Source organism: Rattus norvegicus, chromosome 13 (genome assembly GCF_021556685.1).
Source record: "Rattus norvegicus strain SHRSP/BbbUtx chromosome 13, alternate assembly SHRSP_T2T, whole genome shotgun sequence".
Lineage (NCBI taxonomy): Eukaryota > Metazoa > Chordata > Mammalia > Rodentia > Muridae > Rattus > Rattus norvegicus.
The window spans coordinates 77,546,599-77,566,681 of NC_141546.1; the positions used below are offsets into that span (position 1 = coordinate 77,546,599).

At 46.1% G+C, this 20,083-nt stretch overlaps 2 protein-coding genes across 2 annotated transcripts; one reads left to right on the forward strand and one right to left on the reverse strand.

Moving 5' to 3' along the window:
- Positions 1–446: 446 nt before the first annotated feature.
- Positions 447–10,894, forward strand: Myoc (myocilin). The gene is given in 3 exon segments (NM_030865.2): positions 447–1,122; positions 8,115–8,237; positions 9,642–10,894. Coding segments are annotated over 3 exon segments (1,509 nt in total). The 5' UTR covers positions 447–521; the 3' UTR covers positions 10,427–10,894.
- A 1,270-nt stretch (positions 10,895–12,164) lies between these two features.
- On the reverse strand, positions 12,165–19,869 carry Myocos (myocilin opposite strand). Its single transcript, XM_087581928.1, has 5 exons — positions 19,732–19,869; positions 18,689–18,821; positions 16,062–16,201; positions 15,164–15,275; positions 12,165–12,414 (listed from the first exon to the last, which is right to left on the reverse strand). Exons 2-5 carry the CDS (start codon positions 18,778–18,780, stop codon positions 12,165–12,167), a joined length of 594 nt encoding a protein of 197 aa, XP_087438054.1. The 5' UTR covers positions 18,781–18,821; positions 19,732–19,869.
- Between the last annotated feature and the right edge of the window lie 214 nt (positions 19,870–20,083).

The window sequence follows — 20,083 nt, forward strand, 5'->3', positions numbered from 1 at the left end:
AGCCTAGAGCCTGTGGGCACTGGCCTCTTCCTCGGGCTCTTCCTTGTCTCGGCTACAGGGCATGTCTGCTCATGTCTGTCTCCCTAGTTCCTTACACAGTGACTGGTCCAGAGCAGGGTCCTATGAAACACAAAATAGACTTATATCCCTGTTCAAATGAGCCCAGCCACTCCTGTCAGACGAGGTGGGCATACGGGCACATGTACAAACAGGCTAGAAACTTAGGGGTTATTATAGGGATGTGGGGTACATGCCGGGGGACTTCTAAAAATAAATTCAAAATAGCCTCTGGCGCTTTATTTTTTTTAAGAATCTTGCTGGCAGTGTGAGTCCAATCCTCCTATCCCCCCATGGCTGGTCCAACCCAGCTTCATGTGATCACCTCTCCCTCCCTCCACACAGGGCTGGCTCCCCAGGATATATAAACCTCTTTGGATTTCAGGCTTGAGCCAGCAGGGCCACCCATCCAGACACCTTGCAGCAGAGCCTTCTAGAAGAAGCCTCACCCAGCCTTCATACCGATGCCCTCCTGTGCATACTGCTGCAGCTGCGGTCCCAAGATGCCAGCTCTCCAGCTGCTGTTTCTGGCCTGCCTGGTATGGGGAATGGGGGCCAGGACAGCACAGTTCCGAAAGGCCAACGATCGGAGTGGTCGATGCCAGTACACCTTCACTGTGGCCAGCCCCAGTGAATCTAGCTGCCCAAGGGAGGACCAGGCCATGTCAGCCATCCAGGACCTTCAGAGAGATAGCAGCATCCAGCATGCAGACCTAGAGTCCACCAAGGCCCGGGTCAGATCCCTGGAGAGTCTCCTCCACCAGATGACCTCAGGCGGAGTTACTGGGACCCAGGAGGTCCAGGAGGGGCTACAAGGCCAGCTGGGTGCCCTGAGGAGAGAGCGGGACCAGCTGGAGACCCAAACCAGGGATCTGGAGGTAGCCTATAACAATCTCCTGAGAGACAAATCAGCTTTGGAGGAAGAGAAGAGGCAGCTGGAACAAGAGAATAAAGATTTGGCCAGGAGGCTAGAAGGCAGCAGCCAGGAGGTAGCAAGGCTGAGGAGAGGCCAGTGTCCCTCAACCCACCACCCCTCTCAGGACATGTTGCCAGGCTCCAGGGAAGGTAAGAATGCGGGGTGGAGGGGCTGACTGACCCGGAAGGTAGCAAGTTTGCGGGTGACCTATTACAGGACTCCCAGGCTTCTCCTTTTGTTTTGTCTTTTCTCTCAGAAACTGAAAGTCCAGTATGCAGTAGTTTCATTAAGGAAAGCGAAGCAAACACTTTTTCATGTTTCCTGCAAGTTGACTCGTTGTTTAGGCCAGTGGATCTGAACTCTTGTCCTCAGTCATGACAAAATGATCACAGCCCACAGCCAAATGAGAAACACGGGGCCAAGTGAGAGGTGCACATGGTGAATAGAAAATGGCCTGCTGTGCCCTTTGGGTCATTTTCAAGCTTTGCTTAGGAATTGCAATTCCTGCAAAAATGACCCCCATTTGAGATGCCAAATGATTTGTGCAACAAAAACTAGTATATTATTATTACTACTACTATTGTTGTTGTTATTGTTATTATTAATGTATTTGGTTTTTCAAGACAGGGTTTCTCTGTGTTGTCCTGACTGTCTTGAAACCCTCTACAGACTTAACTGGCCTTGAACTCAAAGGTCTGCCTGCCTCTGCCTCTCAAGTGCCAGGATTAAAGGTGTGCACCACTATGCCTGGCGGTGTTCTATTTTTGAATCTCCTACCTTGGTAAAGAATGAGGAGACAATTTCTCTCTCGGGTCCCTTGGTGTGTGGCTTTGGAAATTTTGTCTTTTGTTGCTGAATCAAAGACTGTCTGCTTTCAGGTCACCAGAGAGCTCTGCAACGAGTGGCCCTTATCACAAACGGCCTGTGTGTGTCCTGGTTCCTGCTGGAGATGGGTATTCAGTGCATGAGAGATGTGCACATTGTTTTTGATGGTTAGAAAACAGTATTTGTGCCACTTCTTATGAGTGTTTTGTTCCCAAGTAGTCACTTGTTTCATGAACAAACACATTCAGATGTGGGATAATTAGTCTTGGCTACTTAAAAGTGTTAGTGACAAGCACCACATTAAGAGGAAGGGTTGATTTTAAACAAAGGAGCCTAAGAAACCTGGTAACCAAACACGTGGGCACCCTCCATCAGCTCCCCATGTCACAGGGTCCATGGTCAGGTGACAGTTGCGGAAGGGATGCTGGGATGGTTGGGGAGAAAGGCACCTATTAGAGGTTGTTAGATTAGCATTGCCTTTCTCAGGTAATGGTGTATGTATGAGGGACATGTGTTTAAGTGCCTAGAACCGAACGAACTGTCAGGACAAATCTATACAGTTTACTGTCTGTGAAAGGAGGAGAGGCCACACTAAACCTGCAGTAACTGGATTCCAGTAAACCATGTACCACGGGGAGCATGATCTCAAGTGTCCTACCACCTCCTTGGGCTTGAAAAACCTGCAAAATGGTGTGATGGAATAAATTATTTTCTAAAAGAGATCTTTTTAAAAGGTAAGATCTGGAGGACTGTAAAGGCTTCAGACACAGAGTTGATGCTGAACTCGGCAGGAGGCAAGCTATTTCCTTCTCCGCCTGTTTTCTTATCCGTAACGTGACAAAGAATTTACTCTGTAATCACTTTTGTGACTACAACTGAACAACTGTATAAAGAACTATAACATAGGAGTGATGTTTCCTGTTACTGAAACTGAAGTTAGAATACAGAATCACAGACTTACCTGATGTTAAGACATGATACTGTACTCTTCTACCTCCCTGTGCCCCTCCTGACGTCTACCTTCCCTGCTGGTGCCTGCTTCTGCTTTTACAGTGCGTGTCTTCTATCGCACTCTCTCTTCCTCCCGCTAATGATTACCTAATTAAATATTTATATTTAGGCTGGAAGAAATCCAATTCTGAATTGGACGACAGAGGAAGGTTGAGGTCCCAAGTGGCTAAGGGTACCAAGGACTACCCAGCTGCCCAGTGGTGGCTAAGATTTCAACTGGGTTCTGAGAGGACAGACAGGGAAATACCATCACTAAAAGTTATATGCAAATTTCAGGCTTGAAGGTACACTTTCAACAAAAAAATCCTATGTAATTGTCTATATGTGGAATGTATGTGTGCACGTAAAAATCAAGGCAGTGCTTTATGCCTTGACTGTCTATGGTCTTTTGACTAAAAGGGCATGCTTGGCCTTAGAAATTTATTGGATGTATTCTCTAAATTTATTTCCATTCTCCTTTGCAGCTACTCTACTTTTGACATAGGTCAACAGCCCATTATAATAAATTTCAAATGTGGAAGTCTTTTTCTATAGTGGAGAATTATCAGACCAGGGATTGTATCTGGACATGAACAGATAACTGGAGAGGAACCTTGAAAGCATTTAGCCATGGGCTCATTTGTGAAAACTGAGGCCAGAGAGCCTGCTAGTCCATGGCCACCCAGTCGTTAATATACAATGAGAATCAGAATTCTGCCTTTTCTAAGAATGATGACTTTCATGACCCCTGCTGTCTTCAAGCTTAAAAATGTCAGAGCGCCAGGTGGTGGCAATGCATGTCTTTAACTCCAGCACTCAGAAGGCAAGGGGAGTGGATCTCAGTGAGTTTAAGGTCTGCAAAGCAGGTTCCAGCACAGCCAGGGCTACACAGAGAGAACTTAGTTGGGATGGGGTGGTGGGAGAAAAAGTCAAAGAGCTAAAGAAATACTTGGAATAAAGTCTGTTTCCAGGCCCCAGGCTTGGAGATCAGTAGTACTCTGAGGGGCTAGAACTCAAGTGGCAAGAACTGAGGTATGAAGGTCTGGGGTATGAGTCTCAGTAGATAAAGGCAAGGCTGAGGAGGTAGGCTTCTTCCTACCCCAACACAGTTCAAACCCAGACCACCACATTAGCATGTAATTGTCACATAGAAAAATAATCTCCTCAGAACCACAGAGATCACTCATGTGTCTGCATATGGAGTTAAGCATGTGCGCCTACACAAATGTAAACTGAAGATAAAGTGCAACAACAGTTTCCGCTGAGACTGAGGAGTTGGACCCAGACATCAGTGAGGGCCTGTGGGCAAGTGGTTTGCATGGGCCCTGAGGCCAGGAAAAGAAATGGGACACAGAGGAGAGTGATTCAAGGAATGAAAATAGGAAGGGGGAGGGGTGTCATCAAATTGATTGCCACATGAGAAACAAAAGCTCAGCTCCACGAAACACTTAGTCCTGGATCTGATAGTCCATCTGTGAGAAATAAGATGCCAGGCTGGTCCTCACAGAACTCCTGCACAGTCAGAGAGACTTGGGCAGGAAGCTGATATGTGGTCCTGGCAGCTGATACCTCTAAGAGTCAGGTTGCCATAGCAACTGCTGGGGAAAGATGGACAGGAAGGGCTTGAGCACCAGAGTATTCAGCAGGACGCTGGGCTATCATGCTGGTAGCAGTGAAAGGAGGAAGCAACCTGGGCCATTTCTGACAGAGTGGCCATCCAGGCAATGGACTGCAATTGTACTGTTTTCTTCTCGTTGAGTCCTACCATTGTGTGCAAATGTCAGGCAGTCCTTAAGAACCTTGGCCACACTTAACATAAAGTCTCTGTGGCACACTGCATCTAGAGTTAATACCCAGGACAACTGACAACCAGGCTAGCAGCTAAACTTCCTTTTTCCTAAGTATTATTTGTGTCAACATGGAAATACCATGGCATTGTTTTGACCTATTCTTTCCACTTAAATAATACTATTTTTTCACAGTAATAGAAAATATTTACAAACATCTTTATGGTGACATCTGCATGCAAATTAGTTAATAATTTAACTGGTCCATAGTCTACCTCCACTACAGTATGAGGTTAAAGACAGAGCAGGCAGAGTGTTTCAACAAATTTTAACAATAGAGGAATGAATCTCAATACCATTAAGGATAAAAATAAGCAAAAGGCATGAAAGCTTCAAATATCTGACATAATACAGACATTACTTTCCACAATCATTTGCTTTCCTTCTATATTCAAAATTGAATGATAGTGGTTTAAAATAGTCCCCAAAAAATCAGAGTTTGGGCATCTCTTTATTTGGGATTATTTGATCATGGTACTATTTAATCTTCAAAAACAAGCTGACATGTTTGTACAGTTCAGAATGCTAGTGTTCAGAGAGGTTGACTCATTTGTCCAAAGTCCCACAGCTGGGACTCAGTGGAAGCGGAGGAAACTACAACTTCTGGCTTAGGCCGGCCCCCTTTGCGCAGACTTTGCCAGATGGCTGTCCTCTGGGAATCTGAATGCTGCCAGCAGCTCCTGGCTGAGATGACTGCCAAGCCACCAGGAGTTTCCTAATCCAACCACCACACCTGCCAAGTGGAAATGAGTCAAGTGGTCTCTGGAAGGCTTTCCGTGATCTTCTGCGTTACTCTGGCTCTTGTTTACCACAAGGAAAGTGCATGAGGTGTAGTTCCCTGTGAAGAGCAAGGGAAGACAGGAAGAGAGCCAGAGCTGAGGTCTCCTGTTCCCAACCTTGGTGGGGGTCATGTTGGGACCAGGATGGGAACACAATCCCATGTTCCTGTGCATCTGCCTCTCTGACAGGAGAGCTGATGGGCGACTGTGCTCTGTGGTATGTTGAGCCATCATCTAGAACCTGAGCTCTGCCCCAGGAGGGGGTCATTCTACAAGAGTGCACTGGCTCTCCTGAAGCCTCTAGCCACTCTCTGGGCCCAATGAAGCTGCAGAAGCCACTCAGTCCATTAATCCAGGGAAGTTTACCAGAAGGAATTATAGCTTCTTTTACTGACAGATTTTTTTTTATACAACATATTCTGATTTTTCCCTCCTTGTTCCTGCCTCCCCTCTCATCCAGATCCATCTCTTTCTTTCTCTCTTTAGAGAACAAACAGGCATCTAGAGAATAGTAATAAAATTAAAAAGGTGAAATAAGATTAAATCAGGATAGGACAAAACACAGAAGGGAAAGAGCCCAAGAGAAGGCACAAGAGATAGATACAGATACAGAAACACATATCAGGAATCCCAAAACACCACACAATTGGAAGGCATAAAATATATGCAAAATATATGCAGGGGAAAAAGCCCTGCTGCCATATTTCCAGACAAGGAAACTCAAGACACCATTGAGCTCATTCTCTGTTGGCTGTGTCTCTACTGCTGGGCATGTGGCCTATACTTAAGAGTAATTTGTTTCCCCAGTGACAGTCCCCTGGAGAAAATTATTTAGTTGCAAATGGTTTTTCAATGGGAGATTCTGCATTAGAGTTGGGGCAAGGTCCACTTCTCAGCTCTAGGACTCCATCTGGTGCAGACCCGTGCAGGCCCTGTGCATGCTGCTTCATGTATATACGGAACTCTGTGACTTCATATATGAGTCATTCTTCTTGACTTAATGGACCTTGTTTTCTTGGCGTCCTCCATCCTCTCTGGCTCTTATACTTTTTCTGCCTCTTCTTCTACAGGGTTCCTGAGCCCTGAAGGAAGGGGTTTGATGGCGACACCCCCTTTAGGGCTGAGTGTTACAAGGCCTCTCACTCTCTGCATATTGTCTGGCTGTGGGTCGCTGTAATTGTTTACATCTGCTGCAGGAGGAAGCTTCTCTGATGATGGCTGAGTGGCCCTGATCTATGAGTATAGCAGACTGTCTTTAGGAGTCATTTTACTGCTCTTTTCCTTTTGTAGAATAGTAGTGCTTAGTTTTTCCCTGGGTCCCTGGGCTATCTGGCCTCAGGTTCTTGGTCACTCAAGTGGAGTCAGGTATGGGTTCTATCTCATGGAGCAGGTTGTAAATCAAATATTAGTTGGTTATTTCCACAAGCTTTGTGCTACCATTGGCTGGTAGATCTTACAGGTAGGACATCATTGTAAATCAAAGGGTTTGTAGCTGGGTTGGTGTTTATGGTTCTCCTTTGGTAGAGTGCCTGAGTACCTTCTGGTACCAAGAACACTAGCCAGTAGGGCTTTAAGTAGGCACCAGTTTACCTTCTCCATGTTCAATAAGTTGTATAGGTGTAGGACAGTTCTGATGCTAAGGTCATGTTCCCCAGTTGGTTCTTGAGCTGTTAATAAGGAAAGCCATGGGCCAAAGGCTAGGCAGAAGGAATAGGAAGGACTTCCAAGTTTGTGGAGGAAAAGTAGACAGAAACAAGGGGAGAGGAGGAGAGTTTAGCATCTGATGAAGAAAAGTTGACCAGCCATGTGAGATCTCAAAATGGAGTGGCTACACAGGCTGCTCCTGCAGGTGGGTGGTCAGGGATATTTAACAGGGATGAAATTTAACTGAGTAACTAAAGTTAGGGGAGGTGGGAGGAGGGCAGGAAGAAGGAGCAGAGATAAGATTATCAGCAAGTACACACTTTTCAGGCAGGAGATAGCAGTGCCCAGAAGTTGGGCCAAGAAGGCAAGTTGAAAATGAACCACTGTGTGTGTCGCCATAGATTCTAGGGAAGCTGAGTGGGGGCTGGCAGTGTGGCCAGATCCTGGGGCAAAGGCAGGTAGCAAAAGCTAAACACAACATATAGGCAATGCTTTTAGCAATAGGATAACCTTCACAACAGCCTGAGTTGTTTGGAGGTTTATATGGGACCCCTTTTACCAACAACCCATTCCCAATCGTAAAGCTTCATTCGGTGATGTGAGATGTTTCCTTGGGGCTTTCTCTCCCCTGATATTTGGTGATTTCACTTAAATCACCTTTGTATATGTATGCTAATAACCAAGTTCTATTCCTTGAAGCCATACTTTACTAACAATTTTCCTAGTGGAATTTATATAACATAAAACTCTAATTGTACTTTTACTTTGTACTGAATATTCAACCCAGTGTTAAACAGAGAGCTGTGCAATGTATTATTTGTAAGGTTTTTAATTATGCAAATTTCCCAAGAGAAAGAATAACCCCTAGTGAAGCCATCACCCCAGTTCCGATGAGCTACCAATGTGATTCAGTCATGCTACACCTTCCCTTTCCAGGTTCCCAAAGCAAATTTCAGATATCAAGTCTTTGGGAACATATCAAACATCACCCTCCACAGAGTCCATTCTTGTGCCCTTTCTTCTCCAAGTATCATTGATTTCTTTCTTCGAATACAGTCTCTCAGTGGAATTTGGACACGTTGGCTTTCCAGGAACTGAAGTCAGAACTAACAGAGGTTCCTGCTTCCCAAATCTTGAAGAATCAATCTGGTCATCCCAGGAGCAAAGAGGGAGACAAAGGTATGAAGTTAGATTTCTCCCTTTTGAGCTTACCTGCTTACCTGAGCACTCTCGCTCGTGCTCTCTCTCTCTCTCTCTCTCTCTCTCTCTCTCTCTCTCTCACTCTCTCTCTCTCTCTCTCTCTCTCTCTCTCACACACACACACACACACACACACACACACACACACACACACACACACACACACACACCTTGTTATGTGTTCAGTTTGGATAGAACAACGGTTAACCTAGAAGAGAAGATAGGTGACTCCCAAGAGGCAGAGCTGGGGAGAGGGAAGCTGAAACCTCCCTGCTGCCTTTTCTAGACACATGTACAGGGAGCCAACCTTGGAGGGCTAGGTATATACTATAGATCATCTCAGCATGTCTGTTATGAAAGGGATTTTTCTGATCTTTGTCTATCAAGGAAAAGTGAATTTGTCCCTCAAAAAAATGTTTCATGGAATACAGTTGCTGTTTCCAGAAAATAACATTGACTGTGTTATTAGCAATCCCTGCTGACACTGAAGAGTATGGAGGGGGGTCCTGAAGCATTTACAGTAGGACTCCCTGAGAGATAAGCATCACTGTTGTCTTTTGTGAGGAAATCAAAGGCACCCGTGAATGAAGAGAAATTGATCTTAACTCCACTAATCTGAAATTCTCAACTATCTATTATTCATTTCACTAAAAAACCATAGTATTTATGACATTTAAATGGATGCATCAAGTATGTGGCCCATCAAGTAAAAATGGAAAAACTTTGCTATATAGATTATGCTTACAATGAGCGGATTTCTCTTTTTAAATAAAATAAACCCAATTTTAAAGCCATGAAGTACAAAGGAATCAATACCCTCTGTCTCTCTCTGCTATGCTTACGGAGAGAGTTTGGACAGAGTCAAAGCTCTACACAGCCTTCTATCTCCCGGGTGAGAGATTCACTCGCCCCACAGACTCATGTTTGCTGTGCTATAGAGAAAGCACTTGGGCATGTCTAATCACCTCTACATTGACAACCTCATTACCCCAAACCTTTATCCCCCTATATAAATGAGAAAGCCAGGAGATGGCTCAGGGGTTGAAAGCATTGGCTATTCTTCCAGAGGACCCAGGTATAATTCCCAACACCCACATGGCAGCTCACAACTGTCTGTAATTCCAATTCCAGAGGTTCCAACACCCTCACACAGACATATGTTCAGGCAAAACACCAATGAACACAAAACAAAACAAAAACAAATGAGAAAGTCAAGGCTCCCAGAGCTAAGTACCTCACTGGTTACATGGTCAGTGGGTAGCAGGGTTCAGATGTCTATCCACTGTCTCCACCTTCTCTGCTTCACTCCTACCATCCTGCTGTCTGTATTTGGGAGACTTATAGATATTAAATACATGGCAACTTTTTTTTTTAATTCATCAGGATGTGGAGTGCTAATGTGGGTAGGAGAGCCAGTCACCCTGAGGACAGCTGAGACAATCACTGGAAAGTATGGAGTATGGATGAGAGACCCCAAGCCCACTCACCCCTACACCCAGGAGACCACTTGGAGGATTGACACGGTTGGCACAGGCATCCGCCAGGTGTTTGAGTACAGTCAGATAAGCCAGTTCGAGCAGGGCTATCCTTCAAAGGTCCATGTGCTCCCCCAGGCACTGGAAAGCACAGGTGCTGTGGTGTATGCAGGGAGCCTGTATTTCCAGGGTGCTGAGTCCAGAACTGTGCTCAGGTATGAACTGAACACAGAAACAGTGAAGGCAGAGAAGGAAATTCCTGGAGCTGGCTACCATGGACAGTTCCCATACGCATGGGGTGGCTACACAGACATCGACTTAGCTGTGGATGAGAGCGGCCTCTGGGTCATCTATAGCACAGAGGAAACCAGAGGAGCCATAGTCCTCTCCAAATTGAACCCAGAGAACCTGGAACTTGAGAGTACCTGGGAGACCAACATCCGTAAGCAGTCTGTGGCTAATGCCTTTGTTATCTGTGGCATCTTGTACACGGTGAGCAGCTACTCTTCAGTCCATGCAACCATCAACTTTGCCTATGACACTAACACTGGGATCAGCAAGACCCTGACCATCCCATTCAAGAATCGCTACAAATACAGCAGCATGGTCGACTACAACCCCCTGGAGAGGAAACTCTTTGCCTGGGACAACTTCAACATGGTCACCTATGATATCAAGCTCTCAGAGATGTGAGGAGCCTCTATCCCTACCAGAGAAGGCAGAAAAAGGGGGAAGTTCCAGGCTCCCAGGTGAAGCAGCTGCAAGAGGAGGCAGCCAGATGCTGGGGGCTTCTGCTTCTCAAGATTTTGTTTGTCCAGGTCAATACCTCGGGGCTTGTACAGTTGCATATATTCTGCTCTCTTCTGTCAGCTTTCAAAGGGGTGTTCATCTTTTAAAAATCATATAGTGTAGCAGTCCAGAGAAAAACTAGAAGTGTTGTTTCCTCATGAAACCATTGCTTTTGCAAGCTGTATGGTTACTACAAACCTTGAGAGGCAGCAACAGTTCTACCAAGAGGAGGGAGATAACGGGGAGGGGGTGACCACCACTCCTGTGGTTAGAACTGCTCCTGCAGTATTTACTCCAGTTTCTAAGGCTACAGATATAGCATGTACATTAAACCCTTTGCCCTGTGAAATAAAGTTATCTTACACGACGTTACTGTCCTTGAGATCTGTGGAAATTTTTGCTCAAAAGCACAGATTCCAGAGTGTGCCTTGCCTCTGGGTTGATTAGTATGACTGCAAGATTTTATGGGCGTGTGTGCACAGATGTGGGGGTGTCTGTCTGCCCAAGGGGCTTGTACCCATCTTTTCCTGCTTTGCCCATGATGGCAATAGGTCAACACTGGGCTGCACGGCTTCCCGCCTCCATCTAATTGTGTTCTTCCCTCTTTCTGAGCAATCTTGACATCTTTCCCTCAGCCTACCCATTTTTCTAGATTCATTTTAGGTTTATCTGTTGTTACAGATACCCTTTTTTGGGGGTCTCCTACAAATCCCTGGCTGTCCTGGAACTCACTCTACAGAACAAGCTGGCCTGCCTCAGGGTGCTGGCATGTAAAGATGTGCACTGTCACGTCTGGCCCAGGTACTATATTTTTAAGCCACATCTCTCACATAAGCAGACTTTATAGAACTTCTTTTTGCAATTGGAAAACTGGCGATAACACACACATAATGAAAAACCACCACTGTGACCATTTAAAAAGGACTAGACGTGCTATAGAGTGTGTGGCCAGAGGACAATGTAAGGGAATCAGTTTCCGCCACCTAAAATGTGGGACCTGGGATTGAACTTAAACTGTCAGCCTTAGTGGTAGGAGCTTTTACCAGCCGAGCCGTCACATGGGTCATTTTGAGTGTGCATATAGGTGTCATTAAATGGTTTTGTGCCAACCATCATCACATAGGAAGAACTCTTTCCCAAAACTAAAGCTGTCCACACAGAAAACAACTCTTTGCTTCCTGTGTGTATGCATCTCGTGTGTATGTGTATGTGTCCGTGTAGGTGTGGAACTCAGAGGACAACCTGAGACATCGTTCTTCAGCCACCATGTCTCTTGGAGACCGGCTTCCTTACTAGCCTGGCACTTGCAGAGCTCCCATCTTCTCCCTCAGTGCCGGGAACACCGGTACACACCACTATACTCAGCTTCTTAAATTCCCCATGGCTCCTGGGTGTCAAACTCAGTCTTCACACTTGCAAAGCAGACACTGCAGACCGTGCTATCACCCCAGAGCTTTTTAGGAACTGAGGTTAACTTCCTTCTCCATGCTGTGTAGTGGTAGCATATTTTATCTTGCCAGTTCAGCTTGGACTTTCTCCCACTGGGTGTCGATCAAGGCTTTCCATCTCACCCACATCCGGGTTGGACCTGCTCTCACCTCAGGGAGAATCCAGGTAGATACCCAGTGTCTGTTACTAACACTCACATCTTCATTTCTGGTTCCACATCTGCCAACCTCCACAGCCTAGTGTCCGGATCTCTCAGGTACAGCATTTGAAAGATGGAAAAGGTAAGAAAGGCTTTTACATCTCCATGACTCTCGGGGCATTTCAGGAGTGGTCCTGGAGCAAAGGAGTATTCATTCCCTTGGTTCTTTTGCTGCTGTCTCTGCTGGGGATGAACTGTTTCTCCCAGGCGCCCAATGAACACCAAACCCAACGATTTCAGGTACCTGCGTAAGGTGGTCTATGTACACCACATTCACAGTCAGAATATAATTTCACATATTTCAGTATGACTTCACTTTGATTGGCCCATCTCATAAGGATAGGTGAAGAAGTTCCTACTTTAGGCATTATGTAAATGCCCTCAAACTTTTGGATTTTGGAGCATTTCAAATTCAGTACTTTTTAGTTTGTATTAAAACGTGAGTCAGGTAGTAACGGCTCCCGCCTTTAATCCCAACTTTTAGGGGGCAGAGGCAGGCAGATCTGAATTGGAGGCCAGCCTGGTCTACAGTGAGTTCCAGGACAGCCAGGGCTACACAGAGAAACCCTGTCTTGAAGAAAATGAAACAAACAACAAAAGACTTTAACACAGGACTTGGAGGAATACAATTCAGCTCACAGCAACTGGGCTTCAATCTAAACCCTTTCTCAGACCCCAAAGCCAGAAGTCAGAATGCACTGACTATTTTATCTGATCAAATCTGTAGAAGACTCACAGGAAGTCTCTTTAGGGATGAGAGAAAGAACACCACACAGTCCAGAGGAAACCCAGTCAGACCAGCCCTTCCCTGCCCAGGCTCCTTCTACCAGCTACCCCCTAGCTTTGGGGAAGAAGAGGGTGAAGCCAGATGGTCCCCAGTTTCTGAACACTCTTTTAATTCTTATCCTGTTTGGTAGTTACAGTCAGAGTCCTTGTAGAATGTAGGATGTCATACAGGTGAAGGCAGGTACAAGATAGAACGAGGCCGGTCATTGAACGAGAAGGAAGGATGGGCAGGAGAAAAGTGTTAGAGGAGGAGACTGGAGTGAGGTGGGAGAAGCCGCTGGGAAAACATGGAGCTGGACGTTAAGATTCCTCTCTGCACCTTTACAGGTTGTTATGAGTATTCTTAAGGGATGGATATGTATAGGGCTTTGTGTGTCTAGGTGGGCAATTATACCTTATCAATTGGTCATAAGTTAATTGTGTGGATATATTGTACATTGAGCATTTAACACGTAAATCTGGTTGTTGGGTTCCAGTTTGCTGAGTCATGATTTCACTGGGTACTGGGAGTGTGAACAGAGTTTGTGACAGGAAGCCATGCTAGTCTATAGAATGCTTGGGGCTAGCCTGGTGTGGGGCCATGCTAGCATGGTCTGCAGAACGCCATGTGAGTCTCAGGCCCATGCCTGACAACTGCAAGGGGATGGTGTGTGAAAATAGTAACAGAGAAACAGCTAGAGCGTGCGGATCCTCTGGAGAGGGAACTCGCAGGAACCAGGATGAGTGTCATTTTTTTTATAATTTTACAGCAACCGTAGAGCTCTCTGGGATCCACCTTCACCTTCACTTATCTTTTACTAATGTCTTGACTCACTTGAGTCCCGCCAACCCCAACTGCCTTCCTTGTTGTCCTTCAAATATGCCATGGATGTCTTCGTCTTTAATCTCCACAGCGGCTGTTCACTCCTCCTTCAGCATCCACACTCACCTCCATCACTGGGTTTTAATCTTTACTCAAATGTCACCTTCTTAAAAAGGCATGCCCATACAACTCTGCTAAAAACCACAACCAGTCTACAGTTTCCTCAGCACGTACAATCTCCTTTTTCTCCCTTATTATCTTATTTCTTATTATAAATTTTCTATTCTATTTTAATCCCCCTGGTTTGTGACAGAACCTATGTTTTTAGGTGGTCAGTCTTTTCCCATTAAAACGCAAACTCCATTGGGATAAAGACCGATCCTACTACATAGTAACGTAACACTGGGACATTGCTTGAGTCACATAGCACATCCTCAGTAACATTCAACGGACAAAAGAATATCCTGGAATATGCTTAGAAATCAAATCAGAAATGAAACCAACACAGGAGTGGGTGTTTCTAACCCTCTCCCCCTCCTTGATCCTAACCTCTGCTGGCAGTGTGACCTTGGACTCTTCAACCTCACCTCTTCAGTGTGTGCTAAAAATGTCTATAATGGCCACATTCTCTATCTTCAAGATCCACTGGCCACAGGTAGCTACTGAACAATTGAAATGTGGCCTGTGCAACGGGTTTGTTTTATTCAAATAATCTCATATTCACACATATCACACATATAACGAGTGGCTATATCATGGGATACTGAGGGTCTGTCTCCTCATTAGACCAAGGAGGAGATGGCTTATGTCAAGCACTCCGATGGCAATGACAGGTTTCACTGTATGCTCGCTCCCTCCCTGCCCAACACTGGGGCCAAAGTTCACAGGACAGCCTTGCTGACTGTGGGTAGGAGGAGCCAAATACTCATGCAAAAAGAATTTTTTGAAGATGGAGATGAACTAAAGGATGGTAAACACCCTCTCCAGCGTGAGTCAGGACGTTTCTGGTGCCTTCAAAGCACTCAGAGAGGCCCTCTAAGACATTAGAGACCCTGTGGGGTCACCTGAGGAGCCTGGGTGCGACATCCAAGAAGTGTACAGCTACGCCCCAGACAGTTGCCTTTCTTCAAGTGTAGTGCATTCTGTTACAGAGTGGAAATCACCTCAACCCCCTACAAGCAAACCTTGAAATACGGACAATAACTTTTGAATTCCACAGTCCCTAATTAGGCTCATCACAAGGGCTAGGAATGCAAATAGCTTAGTATGAAAAGTTTGTACAACTATGGAAGTGCTTGGCATAAGGTTTGATAATCTCAAACACCTCAGATTCTCTGATCCATAGATCTTTTTTTAAACATTTTTGTAATTATTTATGTGTATGCATGTAGACAAACAGACAGACAGACAGAGAGCATGTGTTATTTGGTTACCTGTGGAGGCCAGAAGAGGTATCCAGTCTTCTGCATCTAGAGTTTCAGTCAGCTGTGGGTCTCTGGGAATAGGACTGAGGTCCTCTGGAAGAGCCACAAGTACTCTTAACCACTGAGCCCCTTATCCAGCCCCAGGCCTCAGACCTTTAAAGTTATTGCCATAGAGACCCAGATTTTCAACTGGTCAAGATTTTATCATTAACAAGACCCAACCATCTTAAAAAGACTCAAATATGGCTGACAACCAGTCAGTGGTTACACAACGTAGCCCAAATCAAAGCCAAAGCCAAACACAGTCATCTCAGGGGCTCGGCTTGAGAACTCACTACCTTGAAGTGTGTCAGTGGGGCACTAGTTTGGATGTGAACTGTCCCCACAGGCTCCTGTGTCTGACTACTTCGCCCCCAGATGGTGATATTAGTGTGGGGGGGGAGGTAAGGACTTCTGGAGATAGAACTTTACTGGAGGAGGTATCCCTGGGAGACAGGCCCTGAGGTTTAGATTGACCCTGCTTCCTGCCCTGCCTGTTTTGTCTAGTCTGCTGAGAGATGAACAAGCAGCCATCCCACCCTTCTGCACTGTGAAGCCAGCTACCTGTTGGCACACCTATCATGCCATGCTAAACCATGTCACCTCAAAGCATAAACCCAAATAAATCCTCCTGTGGTTCCTTAAGTTCTTCTATCAGAAACTCTGTCAGCAGTGAGGAAAGTTAACTAACACACATCATTCAGTGGTGGCTCTAGAGTACACAGAGAGGGAAGCCCAAGACTTCTAGAACAGTCTTCAAAAGCCCACCCAGAGACCCCAAATGAGTTCCCATGTTGGCATCTATATCTAGGCACATTAAACAATTTAATTTGTACTTGCTTATGTCTGCAGCATCAGCTGGAGAAGGAGGGGGAGGAGGAGGCACCATGAGGTAGGCTTTCCCCGGAGAGTCCTGGTCCACACCCATGCTGGGGAGCATTTTCCCACCTTCGCCACTTTTCTTGGTGATTGTTTTATCTCTAGGAGGAAGAATACATTCAGTGCTATTCAAGTAAAGGCAGGATAGGGCCTGGTGAGATGGCTCAGCAGGTAAAGGTGTTTGCCACTAAGTCTGATTATCTGAGTTCAATCCTTGACAGAACTGTCACCTGAAAGTTGACTTCTGACTTCCACAGGAGTATAGTGATGAGTATAATGAGTATACAGAAATGCCAATGGTTGTTTTTAAAGGAGGGAGGGAGGGAGCAAGGAAGAGAGGGGGAGAAAGAAAAGAAAGAAGGGAGGGAGAGACGGAGAAGGGAGGAAAAGAGGGAGGAGGGGAGGGAGAGTAGGAATAAAGGAGGAGAGAGCAGATCCCGGGTTCCAATACCAAAGAGACGGACTTTATATTTTACAATTTTACAGAACATCCTTTGTTCACACCTTCATAGTTATCTACTTGCAAAAATGAAATAATTAGTTAGGAGCCTGCCCTCCTTGGAACGAGCTCACTAGTCCCTGTTGGTCCCCAAGAATCAATGGAGAACAATTCACTCTCCTCTTCCTCCGAAGAGTCTCTGATGATAAAGCAAACTATCTTTTTGCTTACTTTTCTCTACCCCTGCCAGGCTACTCTTACTGAATCTCCCCCCTCAGCTTCCTTAGTCCTCAGGGCCCATCCTCCCCAGGTTCATTTCAAGTTCACCTCCCTTCTGCCTGACTTTCCACACTTCCAACCTGCTAGGCTTTCTCCTCCTCTACTGAGCAGTTCTAGAGCTTTCCCACCTTTCTGGGGTCTGGGCTAACCCAGCCTGCAAGGGCAGGGCTTTGGCATATTAAGCTATCACAGATTGGAATTCTGTTGTGTCCTGATCACTAACTACATCCAGGGTATGAGAGGTAGCTACGAACTAGAGACTACTCACTGGTTCCATGCAGATTCTACACTTCGCCCCACAATAATATCTTTATTCTTTCTGCTGAAGAAGCCAAGCTAGAAGGCCTGGGGCACCTGATCCCACTTAAAACAACTTCCCCGTGCTGCTGAGAGGACGCCAGCTGAGAGAGGCTGGTTAGTAGTGAGAGCGAGCGTGCACAGAGCTGGTAATGAGGGCAAGGCCTCGGAATTTAGCTCTTCTCCTTTCAGGTGGACATCAGGGCACAATAACCGCAGCCTTCTGTAAACCATACCTTCCTTGTGGTCTAAACCATCGGTGTCAATTGCCTGTGCATCTATCAGCCAAGGCCCCCAACACCCACATGTGTGCACACTCAGAAAGCACACAGACTTATCAATTCACAAATACTTTACTTCTAAGCACACGGGTGCACAGAGAATAATACTGCTTGGAAGGCCATCTTCTAACATGATAACGTCTGTTCCTTTGGTCAGTTATCTTGTAAGATTTAGGAAGAATAGGGTGTCCAGGTTTCTAACTGTCAGAGCCAGCACTGGAAATGCCAGCAAAATGTCAACTCTGCTGCTTTTTCCTGTATCGTAATTCTTTCAACCTGAGGTCTCTTGGAGACGTTTTCTTTTTAGATCACATCTCCTTACAAACCTATCAAACAAATTTACATGATAAAATTTGCTCCTTTTGTAAAGAGACCTGACCGAACCTCAACACAGTGGGGCCTACCGTGCCTAGTTGGGTGGCAATTTCAGTAGAGCCCCACCATTCTCCACAGAGATGCCATCCCCAAAGCTGACGTCCTGGGCATAGCAAATGAGGTGAATGTAAATGCAGGGAGAGCTGGGTGTGGTAGCACACAGCTTTAATCCCAGCACACAGGAGGTAGACGAAGGAGTAGCTCTGTGAGTTTGAGGCCAGCCTGGTCTACATAGTGAGTCCCAGGACCGTCAGGGACCCTGTATCCGAAAACAAAAACCAAACAGACCAAAACAGGGTGCCTAGTTAGATGTGAAGTTCAGATAAATGGCCAATTTGTAGTATATCATGCAGATGCATTTGAACTTACTTAGAACTCAAATTCAACTGAGGTTTCTGTATTTTATGTGCCAAACCTACCATCAGAAGAATGCTCCTTGGCAGATGAAGACTCTTAGGGCTGAAACACTTCTATCATGTTATCAAAGATAAGGTGCCTTAGTGGGACATAGGGATGACTACAAAGACCTGATGACCTGAGTTCAAGCCCCAGAATCCTAGGTAGAGACAGACAGACTGACCAACTGACAGACAAGCAGGCGCATGCATGCACATATGGATGCAAAACAACACTTAAAGTAAAATAAATAAATCCCCTGCCTCCAATGATTTGAAGCCCACTCCACCACCCACAGGAGGGCTAAACACAGAGTACCATCACCTCTTGATGGGGCTATGAAGAAGTTCTGTCCCGCCCAGTGGGTGGAAAAGTGTCAGCTTCGTCTCTCAGGTGCAGCTAAGAGGGCAGTGGGTGAGTCAATTCACAGGATCCCTGCTTCCCACAGCTTCTGCCAAACTTGCCGAGGCTCTGCTCTTCTCCCACCTACCTCACAAGCAAGCTAAAGAACCTTCAGGTACCTTGTGGCCATGGCTGTTCTACGCTTGTTCACCTCAGAGACCAGGTCAATGTTCAGGAAGTCAATCTTGCCCACAGAGCTTTGCTGGACCATAGCCTCCTTCAGTCCAATGGAGGATCTTAGGTACACTGCACCTGGGAAGTGGACATGGGTTCTGGGTCAGGCTGGGTCCAGCTTGGTGCGCTCTCAAGAGGGCTCTCATAGTCACATCTTCAAGATTTCATTCACCCTCCCCAACCTGGTCAAGAGGCAGATAGATATTCCCTCAAACCTGGGAGTGGGTGAGGGAAGGGCCCGGGCCTCACTGACTATTTAAACAAAACACATGTGCTTATTGCAACCACTAAATGAAGTATCGGGTCAGCCACAACTAGCCCTGGGAGGGGGAGGAACAGGGGCCTGAAGAAAAGAATTTAAGTCCCCCTAGGTTGCTCAGTGGCCCTGTCTTATAAGGCGTCTCATCTATGGGTGCCAATCCAGGGGAACAATTTCTCCCCTGATTGCATGGAGACCTATCTTCCCAGAGCCCTTGCCTTCTAGGGGACAGGAAAGGGCTAAGGTAAAGCTGGGGTGCAGAGTTAGGTCATTTAAACCAATGTACACAGAGCTTAGATACCAGAGGGCTGGCACTGGTAACAGAAGAATGGGCATCCTCCTCATGGGGCAGTGCCGTACACCACAGGGCAGTCTTTTCCACATGTTTATTTGATAGCTACCATTTCTCCTGTATCCTAATAGCCACAAGAGAAGTGGGGCAACTGAACAAGAGAGAAGCTAGGAGACTTCACCAGGATGTACAGAACTTGAACCTGTGTCTATCTGATGTCAGAAATAACAGCTTTCTCTACAGCACGGGCAATCAACCTGCAGGTCGTGCGGTCATGTTCTGCCTTTCCTTAAGGAATAAAAGACCCTGCACACTGCACCCCACTCCAGTGGTCACACTGCTAATGATACAGCACGAACTTCAATGGCCAGAGTTCAACGGCCTGGGCTTCTGGCTGGACAGGTTGGTTCCTGTGGAGACACAATGAATGAACTCACCCGTGAATCGCAGCTCTGCATGGATGGCCACTTCCACACTTCAGCTCATCGTCTTGCTAAGGAATGCTACCATTGCATTCGGTATCCACAGAACAGCTGCTCTATCTCCTCAGAGAAGGAAAGAGCCAACGAATGAACAACATCTTTATCTCCTTTACTCTTTTATCCTCCTGGAGTGAGTCTCTCTCTCGCTCTCCAGAACTCGAGTTGATGGGATTCATTTGCACCTGAAGCTCGTAGCAGCTGACAACAATGTTCTCTACCAATGGAGTCTACCAATTTCGAAATGCCCCTTGGTCGTTGTGGGGAAAAGTTGGGGGTCCTTCACAGAGAAGGACACTGTATGTTACTT

Coding starts and splice junctions, on each gene's coding strand:
- Myocos (XM_087581928.1), bottom strand. CDS start 18,780: ATGGTCCAGCAAAGCTCTGTGGGCAAGATTGACTTCCTGAACATTGAC. Junction 16,202..18,688: donor AGAACAGCCATGGCCACAAG/GTACCTGAAGGT, acceptor TCTTCCTCCTAG/AGATAAAACAATCACCAAGA. Junction 12,415..15,163: donor ATAACACATGCTCTCTGTCT/GTCTGTCTGTTT, acceptor CACCTTACGCAG/GTACCTGAAATCGTTGGGTT.